The sequence below is a fragment of the Balaenoptera musculus genome, chromosome 15 (assembly GCF_009873245.2).
Source record: "Balaenoptera musculus isolate JJ_BM4_2016_0621 chromosome 15, mBalMus1.pri.v3, whole genome shotgun sequence".
NCBI classification, from domain to species: Eukaryota; Metazoa; Chordata; class Mammalia; order Artiodactyla; family Balaenopteridae; genus Balaenoptera; species Balaenoptera musculus.
This window is the reverse complement of record NC_045799.1, coordinates 62,158,543-62,186,313: the sequence shown is the minus strand read 5'-3', so window position 1 is coordinate 62,186,313 and position 27,771 is coordinate 62,158,543. Positions and strand designations below refer to the sequence as shown.

Below are 27,771 nucleotides of genomic sequence, written 5' to 3'. Positions count from 1 at the left end.
TAGTTTATAGTTTACTTCTGTAAATCCCTAAGATACTTAACAGGATGGGGAAAAACCTTTCTCCCTCAGCACCTGAGTGGCATCTCATTAATGGGAAGGGGCTGGAGGACAGGGTGCCATGTTGGAAACTACCCCCTCCCCAGGTGTACATGATGAGGAGTATCTGATACAGTTACTGGAATTTAATAACCTTCATCCTGCAATCTTACCACAGATGAGTTTTAGAAAAGGGCTCTTTATCACAGCCAGTGAGGCTTATAACTTAAGCCTCAGTAAAGAAATGATATTGAGATATTTTAGGAGGCACTTCCACTGTGGCTCTAATTACAGCCCCTGCATTTTAAAAACACCCCTAGGGAAGAGAAAAACTATGCTAGAGGCTAAGAGGAAAGAAGTAACAGCTGAACTTCACTTTCTTATGAAACAGCATACTTAAAAACCTGAACTTTTTTTTTTTTTTTGGCCATTTGAAAATGTCTCAGAAAGCTCTAATGTGCATTACTCCCTGCCACAGATAGGTAAGACAACTGGCAAAGGTTCTCCTTTTCCAGCATTATTTACTGAATTTTATCATCACCTTCTATTTGTGGTGTGTTAGGCATTTAATACATTATTTCCAAACAACTTGACCCTCTTTAAGCTGTTTAACTGTAAGGGGTAGGTAGGCAAGGCAATCACTTGGTTTCGTAGGAAGCTGGAGCAGAAACATTGTATGCCTTGGCCATCTGCATAGGTGCAACAGAGTGGCAAACCAGACCCAAGTGCAAGGGAGTCTTTGAATTCAAATTCCAGATCTCCCTGGGGTTGCCAATAGACTGGAGGTCAGTTTCACTCTTTGGTCCACGCAGTCTTTTGAAAGGCACTGTGTCAGGCAAGTGTTAATGCTTGGTCACAGTATACACAACTTTGTACCCACTATCTTAAAAGTGGATACTGCATGCATTTATTGCATCCGAGCCACAGGGATATGTCTTCCTAACTTGCGTTCTCAATACACCATCATGCCGTCATGTCCCAGTAGCTCTGTGGACAAACCTGATGGGCACCTCAAATGTATGTGCTTCAGCATGCAAGAACTGGGATCAAGTGGTCCAATAAGTACTTATTTTCTATTTTGGATAACTTAGATCTATTACTCTTACAAAAGTGTTTCAGCAAGTTTTTGGGGGGCGGGTATTTTCCATGATCAAACTTAACAGGAAAGTCTGAAAACACACTTGAGACACACACCTTTGATTTCAAAACTCTAGAAAAAACAAAGCCTTTCTCAGCTCTCCTCTGAGTGAAGAAAGCCAGCACAGCTGGTCAGGAGCAACACACACATATAAACCATCAGGAATTAACAGCCCTTCTCCACCCCAACCCCAATCTCTCCCAATCAAAACACATGGAAGAGCAGAAGGGAAAGGGAGAAAGAGAAAGAAGCTGCCAGAGACTGGCACATGCTCCCACGGCTTCTACGTTATGACGCAGGCTTTGCATTTTGCAGAAGTGACATTACTGGGGCAAAATCAGTCAAGAGTCAGCAAGTCTGACTTGTCTCGGTGCTTTCAAAGTCTGTAATGATCTCCCTACCTCAGTAGGCATGCAAGGACATATGCTCAAGGGTGTACACCATCATTGACTGAGAGGAAAACTGGAGGAACTTAACTGTTGACAGAGGACTGATCAGAAAATGGTGCAGTTAAGAAGTAAATGTACTGGGCTTCCCTGGTGGCGCAGTGGTTAAGAATCCGCCTGCCAATGCAGGGGACAAGGGTTCAAGTCCTGGTCCGGGAAGTTCCCACACGCCGCGGAGCAATGAAGCCCGTGCGCCACAACTACTGAGCCTGCGCTCTAGAGCCCAAAAGCCACAACTACTGAGTCCTCGTGCCCCAACTACTGAAGCCCGCGCGCCTAGAGCCCGTGCTCTGCAACAAGAGAAGCCACCGCGATGAGAAGTCTGCACACTGCAAGGAAGAGTAGCCCCCGCTCGCCGCAACTAGGGAAAGCCCGCGCACAGCAAGGAAGACCCAACGCAGCCAAAAATAAATAAAATAAATAATTTTCAAAAAAAAAAAAAAGAAGTAAATGTACTGATATGGAAGAAAGTTTATAAGTTAAGAAAGTGCCATTTTTGTTTGCAAATGTATCTCCCTCTGCGTATACAAATAGAAAAGGGTCTGTAAGGATATACCAGTACGGGGGTAAGGCAGACACTGAGATTCGAACCTGTACCTGACACTTCTCTAAGATATATATTGTTTTTTGCAGTAAGCACATATTGCTTTTGAAATTTTAAGAAGCTTAAACTTGGACGAAAAGAAAACAAATTATCCTGTCCAAGGATAATTTTTATTTTCTTGAACCAAGAGGCCAAGGAAGGAGCTTTTCCTACTGTGGCATTCCCCTACCTCCGTTCCTTTTCAAACATTTCCCCACACCTACTAAGTGCTGGGCACTGCTGAGCGAGGCAGACACAAAGCACCTATGTCAGGACTAGGTGCAAACACAGTACCAGTTGCAGGCACAAACTTTCCATATGCAGGCACGCTCGAGTTAGGGAATTATCTTGTGAGGAAGGGAAGTGTAATCTCTCTGGGCTCACACATTCTAAAGCAAAAGAACACACTCTGGAAACAAAAATAACATCCTAACAGAATAAGCCAAGTTAAGAAACTATTAACCAAATGGGATGAAATATACCAATCAGAGGCCTCTGACACTTTAGGGGCATAGATCATCTGCATTTTTAAGTTTCAAAAATGGTTAAACACCAACGCTGGGGTCAGATAACAAGTGGCTCTGGGAGTCGCTGGGATCCAATTACTCTTCAAAGTACCTTACCCATGTCCTAAAATGCCATCCTATCCTAGAATACATGAACAAAACTCGCATAGAAAATGAGAAATTTCTGTCCGGCGCATGCTGCAAAGGTCGTTTCTTTAGAAAGGAAGTTAAAAGGGGCCTAAAGGTAGAGAGGGGCACAACCTGATAAAACCCTGGACAAAGAAATCGGGAAGGTCGAGCCCTCAGGAGACAGCGAACTTGAGATAACTGGAGAAGATAATGTAGCTTCCCCAAAAAGTAGTATCAAGGTGATGGCGGGGTTTCCTATGACCTCAGAGAGGCAGGTAAGCCCAGCCACCGCATTCAAGCTGTAGAATAAGCGTTTTCATCCTTTATCCAATCCTTCCCCAAAGTGCTGTCAGGGGAAATCTGAACCGTCCTGCAACAGAGATCTGAGGAAAGCGGAGGGAGGAAGACCGCTCCAAACACGTCCCCAAAGGGAGGGAAGTGCCGAGGAGGAGGGAGGTTTTCGGAAAGAGGCCTGCACCGAGGGTGGAGGCGGGTGGGGACGTGCGCGGGAGAGGGGCTACGAGGAATGAGGGGCGGTGGGGGCAGCAGAAGGCGGTGGCGAGGACTGAGGGGCAGAAAACTGAGCGAGAAGGGAGACCAGGGGAGTCGGGGTGGGAGGGAACAGGAGGGCAGAGCCGCCGGGCTGCGGGGACCCGGGACGAGGAGAGCAGAAGGACCGAGGAAGTCTAGGACGGAGGGGGAGGGCAGCGGGGTCGGAGAGAGGCGAGCGCAGAAACAGAAAGAAAGCTGGCAAGGGTGAGGAACCAGGCGCGAGGGACACGAGGGTGTGAAGGCACAAAGTTAAGAAGGGAGGCTCCAGGGAAGCGCGATTTTCGAGCCCAGCACCCGGGAAGCGACGCGCAAGTGAGGGGCGCGCCAGGGCCCCTGCACGGCGGCGGCCCGGGGTCCCGAGAGCGTGGCGGGCGCCGGGGCGGGCAGAAGAGTTTCCCGGTGGCGGTGGCGCTGGCAGTCCCCGGGAAGCCCCCAACCCGGGGGCCGCAGCACCGCACTTACCCGGCTCCGGCTGTGAGGACCGGCGGCGGTGGCGGCTGCTGCGGCAGCGGCTGGGGGCGGTGCGCCCCGGGCCCCCAGCCCCCGCCCCCGCGCCCGCGCCCGCGGCCGGCGCCGCCCATTGGCTGCCGCGCCACGGGACCGCGTCTGCCTCGGCCAATCAGCGCCTAGCAGCGCCTTTTGGAAACTTTTTTCCCAGGGCCCGGGCGCGGCGCGGCCACGCGGCGGCTCTGGGAGGGCTGGCGGGAGGGGCCCTGGGAGGCTCCCGCTGCTGGGCAGGGTTCTGGTCCGCCTTGGAGGCTGCAGGGTGCTCCCTGGACACCGGGGGGACGGGCTGGGACTTGCGGGCCACGCACTTCAAGAAAATATGACTCCCTCCCCTTGACACCGGTTGCATTTTCCTGTTCTTGGCTTTTCCCCAAAGCAGATAGAAGGACAAAGATATAGGTCCAATTAGGATAAGCAATGCTCCAAGTCCTCCCCACAACTTTACAACGAATATAAAATTTTCTTTTTTTTTTAAAGACCTTTTGATGTGGACCATTTTTTTTTTTTTAATTTATTTATTTATTTATTTATTTTTGGGTGTGTTGGGTCTTCGTTTCTGTGCGAGGGCTTTCTCCAGTTGCGGCGAGTGGGGGCCACTCTTCATCGCGGTGCGTGGGCCTCTCACTGTCGCGGCCTCTCTTGTTGCGGAGCACAGGCTCCAGACGCGCAGGCTCAGTAGTTGTGGCTCACGGGCCCAGTTGCTCCGCGGCATGTGGGATCCTCCCAGACCAGGGCTTGAACCCGTGTCCCCTGCATTGGCAGGCAGATTCTCAACCACTGCGCCACCAGGGAAGCCCGATGTGGACCATTTTTAACATATTTATTGAATTTGTTATAATATTGCTTCTATTTTATGTTCGGTTTTTTGGCTGGGAGGCATGTGGGCATCTTAGCTCCCCCACCAGGGATGGAACCCCAACCGGGAACCCACACGCCCCCTGCATTGGAAGGCAAAGTCTTAACCACTGGACTGCCAGGGAAGTCCCACAACCAATATAACATTTTTGACATCATTATCTTCTTCTTCAAAGGCAGCAAAACTCCTTTACAGGAGTTTGTTTTCCAGCCTGCCTTTGAATCCTTGCTCTGTCCCTTAGTAGCTGTATGATCTTGGGCAAGTTATTCTCTCTGTGACTTACTTTCCTCATCTATAAAATGGGGTTATGCAGAGACGAAATGAGTCAACGTGGCATTTGTAAAACGTTTAGGACAGTGCCTAAGCACATAGTTAAGTACAATCTATGTAGTGATCATGATTTTTCAATTGGTTATCTAGGCCAGGCATAATGCTAACTTCTTGATGTTCACCAACGAATATCTATTGAGCACTCACTTATATCAAAATAAATGTCAGACAAGACACCTGTCCTCAAAGGGCTTACAGTACTAAGAAAGGACACTAAATCAGCAAACAGAAACAGTGAAATAATGTCAGATGCTAATAAGTGCTATGAATAAAGCAAGGTCATGTGACTGAAAGGGGCTGGGGAGGGGTCCCTGCAGATAGAATGTCAGGGAAAGCCACTCTACCAGGTGAAAATGGAGCTGAGACCCAGATGATGAGAACCACAGGAAAGCACTTTTATGGTTCTCATTTTAAAGCTGAGAAAAGGGTGCAGGAAGTTAAATGCATTGCCCAAAGTTTCACAATTAATAAACAACAAATCAGACTTCAAAGCTGGGTCTGTTTGACTCCTACACCGGTGTTCTTCAGCACAATGCTACAGGCAGAGATCTTAGCTGCTTTGAGGCCTCCAACCACAGTCATAGAATCCCTCCTGCATCCCTGCCATGGTTAAGATTGGCCTTTAATTCTACTTCGACTCCTTGCTACTTCCTGAAAGAAGCTCAGAGATGCAAAAGGGAACTACCACTTACATCAACGGGGTTAAGGAAAGTATCAAGGTGTCTTTTAGGAAACTTCCATCCTGGCCCCAAATGCTAATAAATCATTTGCACCCCCTTGACACTTTCCAGAGCCTCACCATTCTGTGAGGTTTCTGGGCAGAGAATAATCACTCCAGTTAAAACATAAACTAAACCACAAGTTGATGAGCTATCAGTACTGACTACATGACATTAAGTCATTTAAACCAGTTGATTTTCAATTTCCTTCATTTTTCCATTAAAAATAAAAGGGAGAAGATATTGAAATGATTATCTAAACTCCTCTTCAGGAATAGGTGTTTAGGTAAATGGGTTTGTTATTGGATAAAACCTTAAAAAAATGAAAGGGAAATTTTGGTATACTTTAAAACTTTTTCCCCTCTATTCAATTTGTTTTCCTTGTAGCTTTCAGATATTAATGAGCAGAAAGCTGGGTTTCTCTTGCTTAAATCCTTCCATCATAATTTATTATTTCAAAACACTAAACTTTTCATTAGCCTTCCATTTGGTATGATTGATAACGTTTTTATTTACTGCATTTACTTATTGACACCAGGCACAGCTCTGGACTTGAAAGAATGCCAAGCAATGTCAAACAAAATGTGTCTGATCTTTATTTTATGGCTACAACCTTTTTTAAAAAGCAATTTTAAAATCCACAATTATTTTGTTTCCTTTTTATATTTTTAGTTAGTACTGTCTGTGTTCAGAGATACTCAACTAGAATGAAAAGGAGAGAAAAAAAATCTCTAAAGAGAAGCATATTTTTTGGTACTGTGAAAAAACCAAAACGCTAGAAACAGGGTTGTTTTTCATCTGTTCTAATTCCCACTTGGAGAATACTACCCACACACAGACACAATGAAGATTTACTCAGCAGTAATAAATACCTAAGCAGGCAGATGATGTGTGGACTTGTCATCTGCCTTCTGGAAATGGAATACAAGCACAAAGGGTTCTTCAGCTACGTGTTTGATCTTGCCCTCCACAACACCTGTCTACAAGGACGCCTGCAGGGATGTATTAGCTTCCCCTGAAATCTCCCCCACTTAATGTGGATTGCCTAATGAAGTTGCCTCACAGTACAGACTTCAGGGGGAAAAAAGTTCTTTTGGCAATTTTTACTTGCTGATCCTTATGCAAAGTTAACCTGTTTCTTAGCAAACTTCAGAAATAATCTTTTACGTAGCATTCGGCTATTGCATCGTAAACTATGTCTAGATTTAAAATATATATGCTTTGTTTTTCTCCCAGTTTGCAATAGGAAATAGTGAGCAGCTGGTAGTTTCAGAAATGTCCGTTGTGCCTACTTAAAAACAATTTTTTAAAAATTTCAAATATAAGTAAAGAATCTGAAGCAAAAAAAACCCAAAACAAAAACCCCCAAAAAACAAAAACCCCAAACATGGCAAATCTAGCCACCAAAAACACAAGCTGTTATTGGCTTCACATGGCTTTTGCAACTATAAAGTCTCCTTTTTGCTCGCCTAAGCGGTCACTGGAAAAGTTGTATTCATTTGCAACGAGCTTTGGACCAGGACTTTAAAAAATCACGTTTTCTTACTGAAGTCACGAGGACCTCTTAATTGTTGGTGACAAAATCCAGCCTAGTCTTGGCACAGGCTTTCTTTTTGCCAGCTGGATCACAACTTCGCGAGGCGCCCTGCCGGCCCGAAGAACCTCGCGGGCAGCCTGGTTGGCAGTTATTTTTTTCTCCACTCGCCGCTAGGTTGCACTAGATGAAGGATACTGTAGCAAATATGCGTAATTTAAAAAAAAAAAAAAAAAAAAAAAAAGTAGGGTCATCACGTGACAAGAGTAAGAGAGAAAAAAAGCCAAAACGATCAGGTTTTTCATCAAAATCCCTTTTAAATCGCCTTCCCTCAAAAGCCCGAAAGAGCTGAACGGTGACAAATCCCGGTTGGCAGGTTTTTTCCCCGGGTTCCACCTCACAAGCACCCTAATTCTCCGCTTTCAGGTTCCTTCCCACGCCACAACGATAAGCCAGCGGCAAGGCTTTCTTAAACTGGGGGTTTTCGCCAAAAAAGCCGGGGTCGCCCCCCGGGAAGGTCCCTATTTAGGGGTTTATCGGGAGGGGACTGAGCCTGACGAGGCTGCAGGGCCGCGAGGCCCCGCCCCCCCCGGGGTTCCCAGCACACCCCGCGCGCGGAGGACGCGGCGGCGGGGGAGGGGCGGAGGAAGGGGCGGAGGCAGGGAGGAGAGAAGGGCGTCGGTTTTGCGACAGGGGCGGTGCGGTGCGGAAGCGGAAGTGGAGGGTGCGCTTGGCGGCGGCGGCGGGAGCTGCGGAGTCGGGAATCAAAACAAAGGGCCTGGGGGGGTGGGGGGAAGGCGGTGGGGCCGGAATGTGAGCGGAGGTGGAGCCGGCGGCTGAGGTGAGTTTGCTGGCAGCGCTGGGAACTAGTCCCCGACGCGCCCAGTGATTTGGGGCCACCAGGCTGGAGAGGGGGAGAGCGTCACCTCTTTCTGCCTGTTGCCGGCCGGGGTGGGGGAGGTTGGCTGGTCTGAGGGGAAGGAATGGGACCCACCGGGCAGGCCCCCGCTAAAGGTTCGAGTTGTCTCCCTTTCGGGTCAGTTCACGACTGTCATTGCAGCGCCTCTGCTGCCCTTTGGGGGTGTTTGGCTCCCTGCCCACACTTGTCTCCTTCCTCCCTTTGGGGCCCTCCAGGTGTGGAGAGCAGCCCTTCTAGAGGAGTGTGTACAGTTGGAAGTTTAAGAGAGGAGGAGGACGGCTGGTGTTTTTGCAACCCTCCCTCCCCCAGCGTTTTGCACCCTCCTCGGTCTATCAGCACTCCCTAGGGTGTAGCCTCTGGCTTGACTGAGAGCGTTGAGTTGTCTTAGGACTTGAACCACTCCCAGTAATTGTATTGCGACACTGTGATACACCTTTTAGAGTTTCCCTGGCACCTTTCTGTTATTACCTAGAGCTTTCCAGTTATATCTTTTGCACTTTCTAACATCTCTGAGCATAAATATTCTGTTTTGCATACAGGGAAACAAACCTAAATGGGCTTCTGAGGCATTTATTGAACTTTGCATTCATTCAGCAGTTGTTGATGGGTGCCAGACACTGTGCTAGGTGCAGGAGATACAATAATGAATAAGAAAACATGATCCATATGTACTATCATGGAGTTTATATTTAAGTGGGGGAGACAGATAATAAAAAAGCAAGCAACTAAGGTAATTTTAGGAAAAAGAGCTATGAAAAACAACAGAAATGCCCAGGAATGGGATGCGGTGATGTGGGGTGTTGAGGACTAGATTGGGTGTTGAGAGAAGGCCACTGCTAAATCTTCTACTTTGTCTCATTTAATACAAACAACAACCAATGAAGGTGCTACTATTATCATCAGGCCCATTTTACAGATGGGATCTGAGGTTCAGAGAGGTTGCACGTTGTCCAAAGCTGCACAGATAGGAAGCGGCAGAATTGGGGATTGATAGGAGGACAGTCTGAGGTCACAGTCTGGGCTCTCAACCACTATCTGAATTGCTCAAAGACTGAGAGATAATGGCGGAAGTGAGACTTCCACTCAAATCAAACAGAACTTGCTTTGACTACCTGAATAACTTCATGTCATTCCCAGGAATATTTAGGAAAATTTCCAGGTGCAGGCCACTAACAAGCTAATACGTTTGTACTTTCTGTTGCTTGTGTTGAGCGATACCAAAGGTACCTTGGTGTGGTGGAAAGAGGTGGACAAGCTTGGTTCTTTTCCCTTTCTAATTGTGTGATCTTGGGCAAGTAACATAATTTCATTAAACTTCTGTTTCTCCTCTGTAAAAATGTGGCTAATTTCTCCCTTGTCTTTCTCACAGATTTACTGTGGGAAAAAAGATGACATAAATGGATCTCATTGTCTGTTGTTTCCTTCATTGTATCCCTTGTGCCAAGCACAGGCTTGCTACATAGTAGATACTAAGTAAATATTTGCTGAATGAGGAAATAAATAATGTTAAACAAAAAAGCTTTGTAAACTGTATTTTACTTGATACCTTAGCTCACTTTCAGGATTGGCCTTGAAGGGGCTTGAGAGGGCATGTTGAAGTTGTGTATGTCATGAACATCACAAATTCTTAGGCTCTAGAGAGAAGATAGGGTATATGAGGTCTGTATTTAATAGGAAGAACAAGTACCATAATTTACCATTATTGTGGCAGTTAACTCCATCTCTGTCTCCAGATTAGCTCCAGTTTTTGTAGGTAAATAGCTGCTTTATTCATTCCCTCATTCAACAAATATTTCCTTAGTATATACTATGTAGGAGCGCCGTGCTTGGCACAAGCCATACAGCGATGAAGACAAACAGATGGTGGCGTCCTTTATCTGATTTTTTTCCCCCATAGTAATGCTTTCAGGTGGGCAGGGGAGAAATTAGGCACACTTGACAGAGGAAGAAACTGAAACTTAATAAAGTTTTGTAGCTTCCGCATAAGGGCCAAATAGTAAATATTTTTGGCTCTGTAGGTATATGACCTACAGTCTCTGTTGCAAATAATTAACTCTGCAATTGTAGTGCAAACATAGCCATAGGACTTCAATAAGCTTGGCTGTGTCTCAAATACAACTAGTCATAGACACCGAAATCTGAATTTCATGTAGCTTTGTCACAAAATATTGTTTTGATTTCTCCCAAGAATTAAAAAATGTGAAATACATTCTTAGTTTGCAGGCCATTTAAATACAAGCAGTGGGCCGGTTTTGGCTGTAGTTTTAGGCAGTAGTTTGCCTACTCTTGCTTTTTGTGATTGGTTTTCCTATATCTTAGACATAGTGCTTATATAGTCATCTCTCCCCTCACCCAACTATGTAGACGTTAAAATCTCTTGAAAAGAGCATCTTATCAGGGAGATAGCTAAAAGAAATTCTTCTCCATATGACCAGAAATTTCTGAAAGATAAATTAATAATGTTAAAATGGCCATTGTCGGTAAGAGTAGGAGGTGGTTGGGGCATGGTGGCGAGGGCTTGGAAATGAGGCTCCCTTGTCCTTACCACTGGCAGGCTGCCTCTGTGCCCAATGGCTACTACTGATTGGATCTGCTTTTATCGTATCATTTAAGACTTGTAGAGTGTTGTTGCTCTGGAGTAGATAAGAGCACATCTGGGACTTGAGATTTCTCTGTTAGATTTTTGGTGGTATAGCAGATTCCACTTTCATAATAAGTAAACTAAGAAGTTGGTTCGACTTGTTCTGTAGCCGAATCAAATTCAAAGTCCACAGAGGTCACTTAATTTGGACCTTCAATACTCATATCAAAGACACAGTGGGATAGGTTGCTCTGAAATCAGTTTCATGATCTTACATAATTGGGAGTGAGGACATGTGGTTGTTCTTTTATTCAAATTATACGCTGTCTTCTGTTAACTTTTTGAATCTCCCAAGTAGAGTGTTTAGGGAGGGATAGTCGAGAAGAATTAAGAAATATTATATAGAAAACGTCTACTGTGGGCTGGAGGAGTTTGGCTCCAGCCAAGTGAAGAGGAGAGGTTTCTCTCTGGGTTATGCAGGTGTCCAAGATGTGGCTACTTCTCTCAAGCATGGCTGAAAAGAAATGGGGCTTGTCCAGAGTTCTTTTTTTTTTTTTTTAAGAGCTCCTGACTTATTTATTTATTTCCTTTATTTTTTTGGCTGTGTTGGGTCTTCGTTTCTATGCGAGGGCTTTCTCTAGTTGTGGCAAGCGGGGGCCACTCTTCATCGCGGTGTGCGGGCCTTTCACTGTCGCGGCCTCTCTTGTTGGGAGCACAGGCTCCAGACGCGCAGGCTCAGTAGTTGTGGCTCACAGGCCTAGCTGCTCCGCGGCATGTGGAATCTTCCCAGACCAGGGCTCGAACCCATGTCGCCTGCATTGGCAGGCAGACTCTCAACCACTGCACCACCAGGGAAGCCCCTCAGAGTTCATTTTTGTTTGAAGACCTATGAAACGTAAGGAATGGAAGATGATAGACTTTAAAAAAAATCAGATTGATGTAGTTAGGGTTCAGGCATAAATAGTCAACCAAGTTTACCAATTTTAGTAAGCTGTAATATGCTTTGATAGCCATTCTACTTGTGTTCCTTAAGATCTGACTTGTTGGGAGCCATTGCACCATAATTTTTTTTTAACTTGGAAGACATTTACATTTATTTTTACTTTCCCACATCACTAATCCTGGATATGAGTGGCTAAATCTTGTATCTCTATCAGGAATACATAGCACCACTGAGTGGCTGTTACATCCTATGGAAAACTCAGTCTTTGGTCACAGCATTAAGAGTTCCTGGATTTGGTCCCATCAGCCCTCTTTGCAATGACCTATACACCGTAAATATAGTTGTAGTCTCAGATTTCAGTAATAAAATTAGTACTTATGCAAATAAATAATATTGAAATCTCATTCTTAACAGGGTGGAAGAATGAAAGAAAAGAAAGATGAAAGAATGTTGAACCACTTTGTATGGCTGTATGATGGAAGGAAACGGAACTGAGAACTCCTGCAGTAGAACACTTGGATGGCTTCAACAAGATAATGATGCTAAGCCATGGCTTTGGAAATTCTCTAATTGCTTTTCTCGTCCTGAGCAAACATTGCCACTTAGTCCCCAAACGGTAACTATGTGCAAGACTAAGGACATAGCAAATTCCTAATGCAAATAGATGAGAGATCCATTTGGTCTGGGGCAGTCTCTCTCCCTGGAGTCTGTGCTAAGTTTTCTCTTGCATCCTGCATATATTACTCCTTGTAGCACATTATTGTAATTCCTGACTCAATGAGGGCACAATTTTTTAACTCCTATACTTCCACACTAAGCAACAATAGATGCTTTAAATATGTGCTGTTAAAATTTTGGAAAGGTTTGTTTCTCATTAAAGTCACAGATTCCAAAGACAAAATCCACATTGTAGAGTAAAACCAGAGGAAAGTACAAAATAGATTTTATTTTACGGTAGCCTTCTGAGTTTTGTGTCTTAAAATCAAGGAAAGATTGATAGGATTTGTTGATAGTCTTTTTCTGTTCAAGATTTCTCTTGAATATTTAAATATGTCTAGAACTTTTTCTTTTGTCTTTTCATAGTGATTTTGACGTTTTCTGATTTTATTTCCTTCATCGTTATCACTTTTTTTTTTTTTTTGCTATTGTACTTGGGATTTAAATGAGACCTTACTATGAATTTATATAAGGGTATTGATAATGACTTTTTAAAAAAATCTATTCCCTGTCTTCTCCAGCTTTTCATTATATAGTTACCTTTGTTGCATGGCATCAGTAATTGGAGTTATTTCAGAAGTATTTTACCTCAGGGACAGTTTGCACTGAGGGCTGGCAGCTCAAGCAGGGTCCTGGGGTGGCAGATCTAGCCCTAACAGAGTCACAGGACATGGAATTGCACTTTCACCTTTACAGATCCAGAATCTCGATTTTGTCAGTGGTACCCAGAATTGAGTACGTTCAGGGAGATCAACTCAAAATAACCCTGCCCATAAGAGCCAGATCTATATAAATCAGAATGCCAATGAGCTAATTTCCAGCCTGAATTGTAATTACCAAGAGGGCAGAACATACTGCTCGTTGGCTGGTGAGACCATTGCTATTACCTCCCTTTTAGGAAAAGTAACTGAAAATCCAAATTTCTCCCTTATTAGTGTACCCTCCCATAGCAGAAGGAGTGAAGTCATAGCAGTCAGATGGACCTTCCTGTGCTCTAAGGGATGAGCATGTCTCAGTCACTGTATCAGGGCGTCCCCTTCATCTTAATAGTGCCTGTGCTCAGCCAGTAAAGGTTGTTGATTGGTTGGATCCCCTTTCAGTGGCCAGGTACTCTGCTGAGTGCTTTATGTTTACTATTTCGTTTTATCCTTCTAACAAATGTAGTAGGTACATTCTGTTGTTCCCAGTTGAAGGATGGTAAAATTGAAGCATAAAGAGGTTAGGTTAAGTCACTTACCCAAGGTCATAAAACTATTTAGTATCACATTCAAACCCAGGTCTCTGACACCAATGCAATGCTGTAACCTTTATAAACATACCAGCCTCATGTGTCTGTGTTACAGGCATATGACAAACTATTTCTCTATTATCTTTTTCCCAGATAGTTTTCTAATTACTCTAATTCTTTCCACTGGTTACAAAATAATTGTTGGCATTATGGCTTTAGGTCATGATACCCCAGGGTTTGCTAAATGTCATCAGCAACACGTTTAAGACCTATTCATGGATGGGCCACTTGGGCAGATGCTTGATAGTGCTTGATACCTTCTCCGCTGGAGGACCTTACTGAAACCACCTAGATCTGACTGCACAAACTATTAAGTATTTTCCTCAAAGCACTTTGCTTGTAAGCCGTCTTTAGTGAATACTGTTATGACTGTTGTTTTTTATACCACCTATTTTGTCTTCAGAAGACACTGAGAGGCAAGGGGAAGTTATCAAAGGGAAGACACTGAGACATGGATGGTTAATCAGGCTTGTTGAATATGTAAACAGACCCCCTCCCCAAGTCTCTTAAAATTCAGGAAGGACACAGTCGTAATTTTAGTTGTCTGTTTCAATGTTCACCTCCTGCTGAAGAATGCTCCTGGTTTTAGCTGCCATTCCGTTTTTGTGGTTGTGATTTTGTGTGGTTATGACGGAGTGATGGAGATAGGTTTGAACACTGTTTGCATTTTTTAATGCAATCAGATGTGAGTAACCCCAAGTCACTAGCCTCATAAAATTAATTTGTGTTCTGGTTTTCTTTTCTCAGAAAGATTACATGGAGAGCAAGAAAGTTGCTGTGGAATTAAAGGATGTACCATCTCCCCTTCATGCTGGCTCTAAACTTTTTCCAGCAGTCCCACTTCCAGATATCCATTCTCTTCAGCAACCTAAAATACAGCTTTCAGCTGTCCCCAAAGTAAGCTGCTGTGCCCATTGCCCTAATGACCCCTCCACTTCGCCAATGCGTTTTGGTGGTGGCGGTGGCGGAGGGACTGGTAGCTTGATTCCCCCAGGCGCACTGTTAGACTCACAAAGCACCAGGACAGTCACGTGTCAGGTGGGGTCAGGGTTTGCTTTCCAGTCTGCATCTTCACTCCAGAGTGCCTCAGCTAGGAACAATTTGGCCAGCGTTGCAAGTGACTTTCCCAGCATGTGTCTAGAAAGTAATCTCTCTCCCTGCAAACACCTGCCCTGTTGTGGAAAGCTCCATTTCCAGTCATGTCATGGTAATGTGCACAAGCTGCATCAGTTTCCAGCTCTCCAGGGCTGCACCTCCTCCGCTGGCTATTTCCCCTGTTCTGATTTCACAAGTGGGGCTCCCGGGCACTTGGAAGAGCACATTTCACAGTCGGAGCTAACGCCTCACTTATGCACCAACTCTTTGCACCTAAATGTGGTACCTCCGGTTTGTTTAAAGGGCTCACTTTACTGCGAAGACTGCCTCAACAAGGTTTGTATCTTTTTATTTGTTATGTTGGGTGCAGCTAAGGTTTGAGGAATGACTTTTTTAAAATAATAATGGATATATCTTGAAAAAAATCTTTCTTGTGAGTGGGGTCAAAGACTCTTTCGTGATGTGGCTTTCTCCCCATCAGCATAACTCCTTCTGGTCCTGAAAGAAAGGAAAGGGTAAAATGGGAGGGACCATTCAAAAAAGTGCAGAGTAATTATTTAGTTTATGCTCTTAGAGTCTCCTGTAATAAATCTATTTCTTAACATGTGAACCTAGCTTGGCAAAGCCTCGTGTTCTGTTCTGTCTTTAAAGGCTAGAGCACAATTGTGATTTCTTATAGCTAACACTCACCTGATACATGGACCCATTCTTGTAAAACTGCATGTTGTCCCTTTGTAATAATTTGGGGAACTTGAAACTTGGCCTCAGTCACACCCAGTGTTCAAGTAAAGACGTTACTTCCTTTTATGTAAAGTGTGTCTGAGGGTCTCCACTGTAGCAGACATATGGCCCAGAATGTAAAGGTCTGATCATGTGAATATCTTCCTGATCATTTCAAGTCACTTTGGAAGTGAGTTTATGCATTGGTAGCTGATAGTTCTGGGAAGGGTGATTTGAAAATACGTTTTATCAGAGGTTAGCAGGTGGAAAGGAGAAACACTTAGAATGTGTTTTCAGTTGTTATGTGTAACTCTAGGTTCTGAAATAATGTATCTGAAACCTCCTCCTCTTTTTAAAAAAATTTTAAAACAGCCGGCAAGAAATAGTATAATTGATGCTGCTAAAGTCTGGCCAAATATACCACCTCCAAATACTCAAACTGCACCTGTTACTATTCCTCTGTGTAATGGCTGTGGAACCAAAGGAACAGGGAAGGAGACCACGTTGTTATTGGCGACCAGTCTAGGCAAAGCTGCTTCGAAATTTGGTAAATGACAGTATGGTGTAAAATGTGCATATTAGTTTTCAATACCTGATACTAACACTGCATTTAATCGCCTTTAAAAAGATTCCTTGTGGTTCTAAAGCTACTGTGTATGAGTCTCCATTTCCATCTCTTGGTAAAAATCTTTTTATCCTTATAGACCAATAGGTCAGTTGCCATTAATGTTGGGCTGACGCTATTTGAGACCGGAAGCTGTGTATAGTAAAACGAGGAGTATATTAGGAGAAGTAAGTGCTGGAAGGGACTTGGTGTCAACTTAGGTTCATAATCACACTTGTTGGTTGTATGCTCCCTAGACGTACTTAGTATTTAGAAAGATTTAGCAATGGCTGATGCAAAACAGTATTTGAAAACCTAAGATTATTTCCCCAAAAAGTAATTGATATATTTTATCTTTAAAAAACATTTTTTAAAAATTTGAATCAGATATTAATGCAGTGTTAAAAATCATTTAAAATCAAGGACAAGGGAATTCCCTGGCGGTCCAGTGGTTAGGACTCCGAGCTTCTACTGCAGTGGGCACGGGTTGGATCCCTGGGTAGGGAACTAAGATCCAGCAAGGCCTGTGGCGCAACCAGAAACAAACAAACAAACAAATGTGCTTTAAAAATAAATAAAATAAAATCAAGGATGATAACAACTTCACCGTTCGTCTTCTCTTCATTGTTCTCCCACACTGAGTCGGTAGACAAGTGTGGGAGGAGCGTGAAGATCAGGTCTCAGAGCTGCAGCGTCCATTCACCTATGTGTTAGTGTTCAGAGGAGCATAACTGGTCAGTGTGAGAGTGACTCATGCTTTGTGATGGATTTATTGTGGGCTTAAAGTGACTTGATCTTTAGATTTGTTCTCTCCTGAAAAATAGGAATAATCACTTAGAGATACTATGGCAGCTTGGGGTTGTTTGTCTTATTAGACCAGCCATTGAGGTTGGTATCCTTAAATTTAACATCAGTCAATAATTTCATTTTCCTGCCCCTAAGAATGAGAGGTAGCTACCTGTTATTTTTATTTGAATGTCTTACCTCTTTTTTACCATGTGTAATTGAAAATGTTAACATTTCTTAAGGGTCACCAGAAGTTGCACTAGCCGGACAGGTGCTAGAAAACTTACCCCCCATTGGAGTTTTTTGGGATATTGAAAATTGCTCAGTCCCCTCTGGCCGCTCAGCTACTGCAGTTGTACAGAGAATTCGTGAGAAGTTCTTTAAAGGCCACAGAGAAGCAGAATTCATTTGTGTGTGTGACATCAGTAAAGAAAACAAAGAAGTTATTCAAGAGCTGAATAATTGCCAGGTAAAAAAAAAAAAAAAGAATTTTTATCTATTTTGGTAGAAGAATAAGCACGTGTGATTTCTTTTTAAGAATTCTAATTGAAAATCTGTTCAATAATATGCATTTGTGCTAAGTTTGTAAATAAAGGAAAACAGCAAAAGATTATTTCTTAATTAGGTACTAAAAATCATTTAATCATGTCTGATCTTTCAGCAAGGCTGCTTATATGTGACTAGTGCTTTCCTAGTATAGTGGTTACATATGTATCATTTCCTTTGATTTTCATAACTGCTTTGTGAACAAGGCTCATAGGATTTATTATATGGAATTTACAAATGAAAGGGCCCAAGAGGTGAAGCAACTTTTTTAAGATCATATGGCCGTAAGTGGATGAGCTTAGATTTAAATCCAGATTGTCTGACCCCAAAGTCTGTTCTCTTCAGCTGGAACCAGAATCAAGTTCTTTTGACTTTCAGACAAGTAATTCCATTGATATGCCATATTCCTGCCTAAAATTATATAGTTCTGTTCCTTGTAAAAACTAATAAATCCTATTTTGTATTGTATATAGTTGAGGCACCTCTCAAACCTTTCCTTCCTTTGGAGACTTTAATGTGAGCCTGATAGTTTTCACAGGAATAAACACATTTTAGCTCCCTTAGGGACAGATGCCTCTCCTCTTCCACCACCTGATGGTGGAAGCCATAGACGACGAATAGAAATGACATCAAATACAGCCCCAAATACCTTAATTATATATCATACCTCTGCCACCCACAAAATTGTTGGCAAAAGATACTAGAGAGAGCTAATTTACTTCACATTTCACTTTCTTTTCTTTATTTTCTGAAAGGGGGATGGATGAAGTGAAAAAGCAGAAGATTAGAGATGAAACTAGAGATAATAATGGTCCCAGTTAATTCGTCTGGAGAACTGAAGTTGAAATTACTGAGATTTGACTGTAATTTTTTTCCATTCCTAAGTGGCAGTAATAATAAAAGTTTCCTCAAGAACTGTCTATTAAGAGGCGGGCAGAATGTGTAGTGATTTTCTAACCTCAGCTCTTTCTCATTTGTCCTTATTATAAATTAATGCAGGTAACCGTTGCCCACATCAATGCTACTGCAAAGAACGCTGCTGACGACAAGCTCCGCCAGAGCCTCCGAAGGTTTGCAAATACTCACACTGCTCCCGCCACTGTGGTTCTTGTGTCAAGTAAGTGTAGAAACATCTGCTAATTTCAGCTAAACTCACTGTGTGTGAATTATCATAGAAACCAAAATATGTTAAAGTAAAATGTGCCCCCAAAGACGCTGAAATACATAGGACATTTTATGCTTATCTTTGAAAACTGTTTAGAAAAAAAAATGGGTCTACCTGGATTTCTGTATTTTTCTCCTTGGAACTTGATTAAGGATTCTTGCGGGGCCAAGTTTATTAAAGAAAATGTAATTTTTTTAATCCTGGGGGCCCCGTATTGCTAATTTTAAAAATCTAAGATGAAGTTGGGGCTCCTCAGACTATTAACATTTGCTCCTTTTTACTACTGGAAGTAACGTGTCTTGGGGTTCAGTATAAGTATACGTAAAATTGTCTTACCATGTTAATTCTTCTGATACGAAATGCGTTCCTGTTCTAGAAAGGGGTGGGGGTGGCAACTTAGAATACAATCCTGCCGTTCCTTCCTTCTCAGTAGATGTCATTAGAGTTACCTCTCTCTGTCAGGTGTTTCTAATGTTTGGGGATGGGGGTTGGGCTGTACCTTGTCTTTCAGCTGATGTCAATTTCGCATTGGAACTTAGTGACCTGAGACACAGGCATGGTTTCCACATAATTTTGGTCCATAAAAACCAGGCCTCAGAAGCACTGCTGCACCATGCTAATGAGCTGATCAGATTTGAAGAATTCATTTCCGACCTGCCCCCCAGGTTACCAGTAAAAATGCCAGTAAGTGGGTTTGTGTTCTTTCTGCCATATTCTGGTTGAGATTACAGAGGCTCAAGACAGCCCTTCATAAGGGGTCTGCAAGCCCAGGTGAGGCTGTTCTTCGTAATAGGCTGGCCAGATTTTGAAACAGGCCTAGAAACTTTCTTCTCTTACAGATATACAGAGAATTGACATGCATGCATTTTGCTTTTATTTTTTTCAAAATGTCATAGGGAACTGACTTTTAGATTTACCTTACTGACAACCACTTGCCAGTGTCTCCAAAGCTAGCAATGTTTTGTGCCAGGGGGATGGAAGTAATGGAATGAGAGTTATTACTCTTTTTGCTTCCAGGTTTTAAGTGTAAAGAATATGATGATGGTTTGCACATACTGGTGTGGTTGGAGTCAAATAAGCAGAGTGATTGTACAGTTGTGGCACTTAATCCTGAAGCTCCAGCAGGCCTCTGAGCCTGTTTTCTATGGTTGTGGTCCCTGGCATGCATGGGCACAATGAGGAGTAGTGGTCGCTACACCTGTAGCCTGGTAAGCCACTTGACAGGAGAAAGTGCACGTGTTTCCAGCAGGCTGAGCATTTCTCATAGTCTTGTTTAGGATAAGAATGTTTACTGCAACACTGAGCTTGTGTTTAAGCTGTCTGGAGACTATATGTGCAACTTTTAAACAATAATAACGGAGAGGAGCTATAGTGTGGATGGTCCAGAAGGGTGGGCAATCCCATTCATGAAATGCAGTTTTAACATATTTTAATAACTTTAGAGTTACAGAAGCACTTTAGGAATGATCTCACCCAACCTCCTCATTTTAGGGAGGAGGAAGTCAGCACTTAGAAAAAGTAAAGCAAGCCGCTGGAGGTCCCACAGCACGATGGCAGCAGAACCGCGACTGCCCCCCCCAACCCCAGATTCAGGCACTTGCATTGCTGGCCCCACTGCATTCCCTGATACCCAATGAGATCAGAGCCTGGCCAGAGATTGAACACATGCTAAGGATAATCCGCAGTTGGGGGTACCAGAGTCTGGCCCAAGGAATAACATACATAGGCCCTACTTAAGGCTTTGGAGCTGCTCTGCTGATTCACTTTTGTTGTTCTTCATTATGTTTTTAGTCTTTTGGCTACAGCTACATTTCCTCTCTTCCGCTTGTGTTTGGCACTCACTTTTTTAATCCAGAAGGCCTTTAAGTCAATTGTAGTATTTTAGGTGAGAGATTGCCCACTGTAGAGATCCTTATTCCTTATGATTAAAAAAAAAAAGACCGATTATTCAGTACATTCGATCTTGCCACATATTTTTTTCTCATTCGCCAGAGTGATAATTTTAGATACACTTCTCTTTTTCCATGTTTTTCAGTCTAAGTAAGTTTACCCTCTCCCGTGGAAATCTCTGTTATCTCCCCTCCAAGGTTGCTAGCTAAAGTTTGGAGATCACTCATTGTTCTTCTTGTTTGTAATTGAATGTGTGCCCTCGAGTCCACCCACTGTAACACTTTTCCTCTGTATCAACAGTGCCACACTCTGCTCTATGTTTATAACCTACCAGCAAATAAAGATGGCAAGAGCATCAGCAACAGGCTCAGACGCCTGTCCGATAATTGTGGCGGGAAAGTGCTAAATATCACAGGCTGCAGCGCAATCCTCCGCTTCATAAACCGAGATAGTGCAGAACGGGCTCTGAAGCGAATGGAAAATGAAGATGTCTTTGGTAATAGGATCATCGTGTCATTTACTCCAAAAAGTGGAGAACTCTGTGAAACAAAGAGTTCAAATGCAACTGCTGATAAAGCGAAGTCTCCCAAAAAACTTAAGAATCCAAAATTGTGCCTCATCAAAGATACAAGTGAACCATCTTCCAGTGCCAAAGCCGCACCTGGAAAAGGGTCGCAGGCAAATTCTGGATCTGCTACCAAAAATACCAATGTTAAAAGTTTACAGGTAATTGTGATACCTCTTGCTTTCTGAAGTTTATGGTAGGTTTGCTTTCTTGGTCTCTGTTTTATATGCTCGCTTGCTTTTGGTGTGTCCTTTTCTACATTTTCGAGGATACTCAAAGTCAAGTGTTTCCTGTACAAGGTCTGACACATCTTGGGGGCTTAACTGTTAAACTCCCTTGCTCTGTCTGTTTTAAGGAGCTATGCCGCATGGAGTCGAAGACTGGCACTCGAAGCAGTGAGCCCCAGCAAGGCCACCTGAGGCCGGTGGCACCTCCTCACAGAAATTCAAGTGCTGCAGCGCCCACACCTAAAACCTTGGGGGTGGCAGAATCCGTTTACAAAACCAATCCAAAGTAGGTTCCGTTATTCTCCCTTGTAGCTGCTTGTCATGATGTGAAGGAAAATAAGTGACCTCTTCCCTGCAATGTTTCCCTCCACTAGAAAAGAGAACCTCAGCACCCGCAGTGTTACCAGTTCTCCTGTAGAGAAAAAAGATAAAGAGGAGACTCTGTTCCAAGTGAGTTACCCGTCTGCTTTTAGCAAGTTGATCGCATCCAGGCAAGTGGGTCCTCTGCTCACGCCTCAGTCTTGGTCTTCTCGGTGAGTGGTTCTTGATCCATGGAGTGGTTGTGTGCAGTAGAAGGGGTTATGAAATAATGTTTAACAGAATTCAAGCAATACACAAGTGCATATTTAAAAGAGAAATCTTCCACCCCTCCTCTGCCAGTCCCCTTTTCCACTGATAACGATAGCTAACATTTGGGGGCAGTGATTCTTGCTGTTTCTCCCTCCTCCACGTGGGAGTCTTGGTAAGCCGAGGTCAGAGAGAGAAGCCTGTCCTGGAGTCCTTAGGCAGTGATGGGAGGCACATTATGTTCTTACCATGTCCTCATGGCTTCATCGTGCTGAGGAAGAGGCCCAAACTGACACGCATTGGTTATTCTTATTCGTGGGGTAATTATAGGAAGCTGTTTGAGGAACGAGGGTCTCTGTAAACCACCTTAACACCGACCTTACTTAAGCTTTCTAGACTCCAAGTAATTCGTGAAGCTTGGAAAACAGAAGGAGCTCATGCATCCCATGAGCTCCTTCTAGCATTGTATTTGTTCTGCTGAGTTGGTGAAGACTCACTATAGAACATGACTTTGGACCTGTCAAATGACATGTACAAACTCACGTAAAAGATTTCCTTACGTGGAGAAGGGCCGCAATATATGAGCAAGAATATCTGGCTTGGGATTTCCCTGGTGGTCTGGTGGGTAAGATTTGTGGTTCCACTGCAGGGGGCGTGGGTTCAATCCCTGGTCAGGGAACTAAGATCCCACATGCTGTGTGGCACGGCCAAAAAATAAATCAAATAAAATGTCTTTATATTTTAAAAATATATTGGGAATTCCCTGGCGGTCCAGTGCTTAGGACTGCATGCTTTCATTGCCGAGGACCCGGGTTTGATCCCTGGTCGGGGAACTAACATCTCACAAGCCACATGGCGCAGCCAAAAAAAAAAAAAAAAAAAAAAAAATATATATATATATATATATATATATATATATACATACACACACATAAAGAATATCTGGCTTTTTCAGAGCCAGGGGGAGGTAAATGATTTACATTGATAGCGCAAGCTAATTTCCTAAGAATAAATGCTCAGTGTCCTAAGAATAAATGCACAAAGTGGAAAATTAATTCATTAGGCCTGCCTGTAATTTCTGCCGTTAGCTTTAAATAATCCAATAAAAGAATTATTTGATATTGAGTAATTTATTTGCTGTTTATAAGGTAGTCAACAGGTCGTATTTTTGACAATGAGTAAATCAGTGCGTGTTTAAGATAAAAAAACATTTGAAAACCAAATTGTATTGCGGGAAGCTGTTTTTATATAGCTTCAAACAAAATCTAAATGGCATAAACTGAATAAATAGAATAAGTTTTTAAAAATAACCTATGTATGTTTTAAGCAGGAGTATGTCTCCAAACCTCTTAAACAGAGCATCCCCACTTGCTTTCAACGCTGCAAATTCGAGCATTGGTGCCGACTGCCCAGACCCATTTGCAAATGGTGCTGACATCCAGATCAGCAACCTAGACTACAGATTGTCCCGGAAGGAGCTGCAGCAGCTCATGCAGGAAGCGTTTTCTAGACACGGCAAGGTAACCTTTTCACTCTTGTTCTTGCCTTTGTTTTACCCCTTGCCTGGCATTCAAGTTGAGTGCACTTAACTCAGCATACATAACTACAGGCAGGGTGTAAGTGTCACTCAACGAGTTTGAACACCTTCCTTTTTCCTCTGGCCTGCTCATGGTGGTGCCGTGTATTCTGTTTTTAGGACACAGCCCAAGAGAGCAAGAAGCCTGGCAGAGAAGCACTTATGGTCATGGGCAGGGATTTAAGTGGCTCTTTGGGAAATAAAACACTGATGGGTTTTAGTTAGCTCTGGCTGCTAAAATGTAGAAATAGGGTTCTAAAATGATGTTGGCTGTTTTTGTTAATATCTTACGGTATCTGATTCAGTTTTTGGGTGCAATTTGCTAAAAATGCACCTTTTACTGAAACTTAAGATGGCTATGCCCCAGGTTTTGGCAGGGTCTGGAGAAGACGCAAAAGACTCCTTGCACGTGTTGACCCCTAAGCCTGCCTTGGAGAGCATTGTGTGCCAGAGCACAAGGCAGGCTAGTCTGATGTCACATCCCTGAAGGTCACCCATCCTAGCTCACTTAGGTTCTGGTCAGCGGAAGTGCACAGTTCAGACAGGTTCCCTCACGGCAGCACTGAAGTCCACAAACCAGTTGCTTAGTGATTCACCTTCAGTTTTAAGAGGACAAGGTTCTGGGTGGATCAGCATTCTGTTTTCCTTTTTACTGCTGCAGGTGAAGAGTGTTGAGCTCAGCCCCCATACAGATTATCAGCTCAAAGCTGTTGTTCAGATGGAAAACTTACAAGAAGCAATCAGTGCGGTGAATAGCCTCCACAGATACAAGATTGGCAGCAAGAAGATCCTGGTCTCACTTGCCACAGGAGCTGCTAATAAATCACTCTCTTTACTGAGGTAAAGAACAAACAAGCCATTTATTTCAGGAAATAACATTTTGGCCCAGAAACAATTTAGAAATAATAAAAATAGATTTTATCCCATTCCCAACCCTCTTGTGATGATCACATATGCAGTAATGCTTTTTCTCCCTTGATAGAGTTAGAAATAAGGTAGAAGTTAGAAATAAGCTAGCTAGAATAATTTACCCTCGTTCAAGTCATTAATCAAAGATGAAGTACAGCTTAAACTTGGCAGGCACTTAGGAGTAAAATAATATGCCACATATCCAGAACAGGTTCTAAAAATAGTAGGCCTCTACAATAAAAGTTTATAAGCCTAGAAAGTCTGAAATATTACCTTCCAATCTTAGTAGAAGGTGGATTTGTCTATAATAGGTAGATCTACAAAGCTCTAAGCTCTCAACTTGCAGATACATCTTTAATGTCACATAGACACCCAGCCCCATAGGTCTGCGTTACGACTAGACTAATCTTAGGAATCTAGTGATGGTTTTATTCATAATATGCTTTTGACACACAGCACCCTGTAAGTTTAAGGTGTACAGACAGCATAATGATTTGTGCACCAGGAACTAACATACTGTTTATAGGTCAATTATACTTCAGAAAACAAGCAAACAGACTCATAGAAAAAGAGATCAGATTTGTGGTTACTAGAGGTGGGGTATGGGGGAAGGAGGAATTGGATGAAGGCAGTCAAGAGGTACAAACTTCCCGTTATAAGATAACTAAGCACTAGGGGAGTAATGTACCACATGATTAATATAATGAACACTGCTGTGTGTTACGTATGAAAGTTAAGAGAGTAAATCCTAAGAGTTTTCATCACAAGGAAAAGAATTCTTTTTCTTTTATTTTGTATCTATATGAGATGATGGATGTTCACTTATTGTGATGATCATTTCATAACATACGCAAGTCAAACTTCACCATCATTTTAAGTTATTTTTTAATTTCCTGGAATAAAGATAATACTCATTAAAGATAATTTAGAAATTTCAGAAACATAAAAGAAGCAGGAGACAAAAAAATCATCCATAATCCTATGGCTTAAAGCCAGTCACTCTTAACCAGTGTATTCAGTTGTGTATCTTCAACTATGGGGATTCCTCGCCCATCTGTCTGATAGAACTGCGCTGTGGCAGGAGACAGTCAAGCTCTTCTGCCCTTAGCTCTGAATTAATAAAGTGTCTCAGTGAGTAGTCAGTGTCTTTCTGATACACAGGTGTGCAAAGCCCTATGCTTGAGTCTGATAAAAATCCCAGTATATGTGACTAAATATTCTTTAATTGCCTTGTTCCTGAAGTCCGTTGTTTAAGTTTTTCTGGAAGATCAACTCTGAGATATAAATGGGTATGTTTATTTTGCATACACATTTTGTTCATCAATTTTATGAACTCTGTTTTTAAAATACAACTTGGAACGGAGAGGAAGTCGTCTGTTCTCTAATGGACTAAACTTTTTTCTTGCAGTGCAGAAACAATGTCCATTCTTCAGGATGCTCCCGCCTGTTGTCTGCCTCTTTTTAAATTTACAGATATCTATGAAAAAAAGTAAGTGAGGGTTATTTTTTTCATTGCTCCAGCCAGTACTGATGGGTGACTTCCATGCATAAAACTGGTAGCAGCTCTTAAGGAACTAGCAGAGGAAATAAGACCAAGACAGTGGTGTTCAGATTGAAATTCCAGTTTTAACACACCTTTGAAGAACGTCTTTCATTTTTAGCAAATTTAGACCTCAGTCCCCAAAGCTGTACTTTCATCTTTTCCACTTGGCTGATGAGTTTTGTTATTCATTGTATGAACATTTTCGAGCACCTTCTAGACTGTAAGCTCCAGGACAGCAGGCACTGGGTCTGACCTAGCACCATGTCTTCAATGCCCAGTGCTCAGTAGATGCTCAACAAGTACTAGTGGAACGAAAGGCTCTGTGGAGGGTGCAGAGCTGGGAAGACAGCCCTTGTCTTTGGGGCTGTTACGTCTGGAAGGGAAAAGACACTCGCCATATATTGTATAGAACAAAGGAAACTCATTACAAAGGAGGAGTAGGAAGGAGAAAAGGCCTTGAGGTTACAGAGGGTGGAAGGAACCAGGAGCTTGGCCATTATCCCGTGGATAGTGGGAGCCACTGAAGTATCGGAGGAAGGAGGGGAGGGGAGAGGTGTGGTGGTGGGAAGACTTCAGGCAGTGGTGGTGTCTGAGCTGGAGTGAATGGGGGAGGGAGGGAGACACGGGGGAGCGTGTGCACCAGTCCCTGCTCTGAGCAGAAGCTGTCGGAACAGAGGGAACTAGACACCACAGAAGTTTCAAATGTCGGTGAAATTGGACTTGGTAACTAGTTTTATGTAGCAGGCAAGGTAAAAAGTAGAGGTTGGTTTGATTCTGAGTTTTTTGCCCCCGGTGACTGGGAGGAAGTTTGTATGTTTAAACTGGAAATAGGGAAGAAATAAAGAAAGCTTGTTCAGGAGTTACAGTGTGTTTTTTTTTTTTTATTCATTTATTTAATTTTGGCTGTGTTGTGTCTTCATTGCTGTGCGAGGGCTTTCTCTAGTTGCAGTGAGCAGGGGCTACTCTTCATTGCGGTGCGTGGGCTTCTCATTGAGGTGACTGCTCTTGTTGCAAAGCATGGGCTCTAGGTGCGCGGGCTTCAGTAGTTGTGGCTCGTGGGCTTAGTTGCTCCACGGCATGTGGGATCTTCCCAGACCAGGGCTCGAACCCGTGTCCCCTGCATTGGCAGGTGGATTCTTAACCACTGTGCCACCAGGGATGTCCAGGAGTTGCAGTGAGTTTTTGATCTTGGCTTTGGGCATATGAGTTTTAGGGGGCTATTGGAATATCTGGGCAGAGAGTTCAGGTGGTCTTCTGCACATTTGGAGTCCCTCAGGAAAGAAGTCAGCCCTGAAGATACGGCAGTTATTTGCCTAAAGATGATCTTGAAAGACTTGGGAGCAGATGAACTTAGAGGAGAGGGAGGAGAACTAGAGAAAGGGCAGAACTGGGTGGAAGGCAACCAGGGACAGGAAGCCGGTGAGAACCCAGAGGCCAGAGTGTCATCAGGAGGGTGGGGATGGCCTGAGAAAATGGTGTGAGGTTTGGGGTGGAGGAGGAGGAGGCCACTGGTGACTTGAGAGCCAACTCTGAAGAGTCCTGAGGAAAAAATCCTGGAGGGAAGGGGATGGCAGACTGGATGGTGAAACAGCAGAGGCAACTCCTGAGAGACCAGCTGTTTCCATTAGAGGGAAGACGCGAGAGGTCCAGACTGAGTGAAAGCACAGAGAAGACTGGACATAGGTGGAGTGGGGCAGTGTAGGGGGTGGGGGCCGGGATTTGAGACTGGTGTTGGTCACGGGGAGATCTGAGCGTGTAGGCAGGGTACTGGGAAGAGACCATTGGAGCAGCTAA

The 27,771-nt window shown here is 43.4% G+C and overlaps 2 protein-coding genes and 1 non-coding gene across 6 annotated transcripts in view; 1 reads left to right on the top strand and 2 right to left on the bottom strand.

Moving 5' to 3' along the window:
- The window catches only part of NDE1 (nudE neurodevelopment protein 1), a 29,864-nt gene extending 25,938 nt beyond the window's left edge, over positions 1-3,926 (bottom strand). The window contains exon 1 of the mRNA XM_036824598.1: positions 3,853-3,926. The gene's annotated coding sequence lies outside the window, so the exon portion shown is untranslated. The remainder of the gene's footprint in view (positions 1-3,852) is intronic.
- Positions 3,927-8,049: 4,123 nt separating this feature from the next.
- The window catches only part of MARF1 (meiosis regulator and mRNA stability factor 1), a 40,688-nt gene continuing 20,966 nt past the window's right edge, over positions 8,050-27,771 (top strand). For 2 of the 4 annotated variants that reach the window (XM_036825326.1, XM_036825325.1), the window contains exons 1-13: positions 8,053-8,177; positions 12,194-12,395; positions 14,532-15,215; positions 15,972-16,146; positions 17,232-17,458; positions 18,535-18,652; positions 19,212-19,384; positions 20,891-21,316; positions 21,511-21,668; positions 21,757-21,915; positions 23,277-23,469; positions 24,187-24,365; positions 25,843-25,923. In XM_036825326.1, coding sequence (XP_036681221.1) covers positions 12,252-12,395; positions 14,532-15,215; positions 15,972-16,146; positions 17,232-17,458; positions 18,535-18,652; positions 19,212-19,384; positions 20,891-21,316; positions 21,511-21,668; positions 21,757-21,915; positions 23,277-23,469; positions 24,187-24,365; positions 25,843-25,923 — 2,717 coding nt within the window. In that variant the 5' untranslated portion in view covers positions 8,053-8,177; positions 12,194-12,251. Of the gene's footprint in view, positions 8,178-12,193; positions 12,396-14,531; positions 15,216-15,971; positions 16,147-17,231; positions 17,459-18,534; positions 18,653-19,211; positions 19,385-20,890; positions 21,317-21,510; positions 21,669-21,756; positions 21,916-23,276; positions 23,470-24,186; positions 24,366-25,842; positions 25,924-27,771 lie in introns of all 4 variants that reach the window. The other 2 variants (XM_036825328.1, XM_036825327.1) reach the window with 2 other exon arrangements.
- LOC118882111 lies at positions 11,977-12,103 on the bottom strand. The gene has a single exon (XR_005016666.1). It is a non-coding gene; the product is annotated as a small nucleolar RNA SNORA25 (small nucleolar RNA).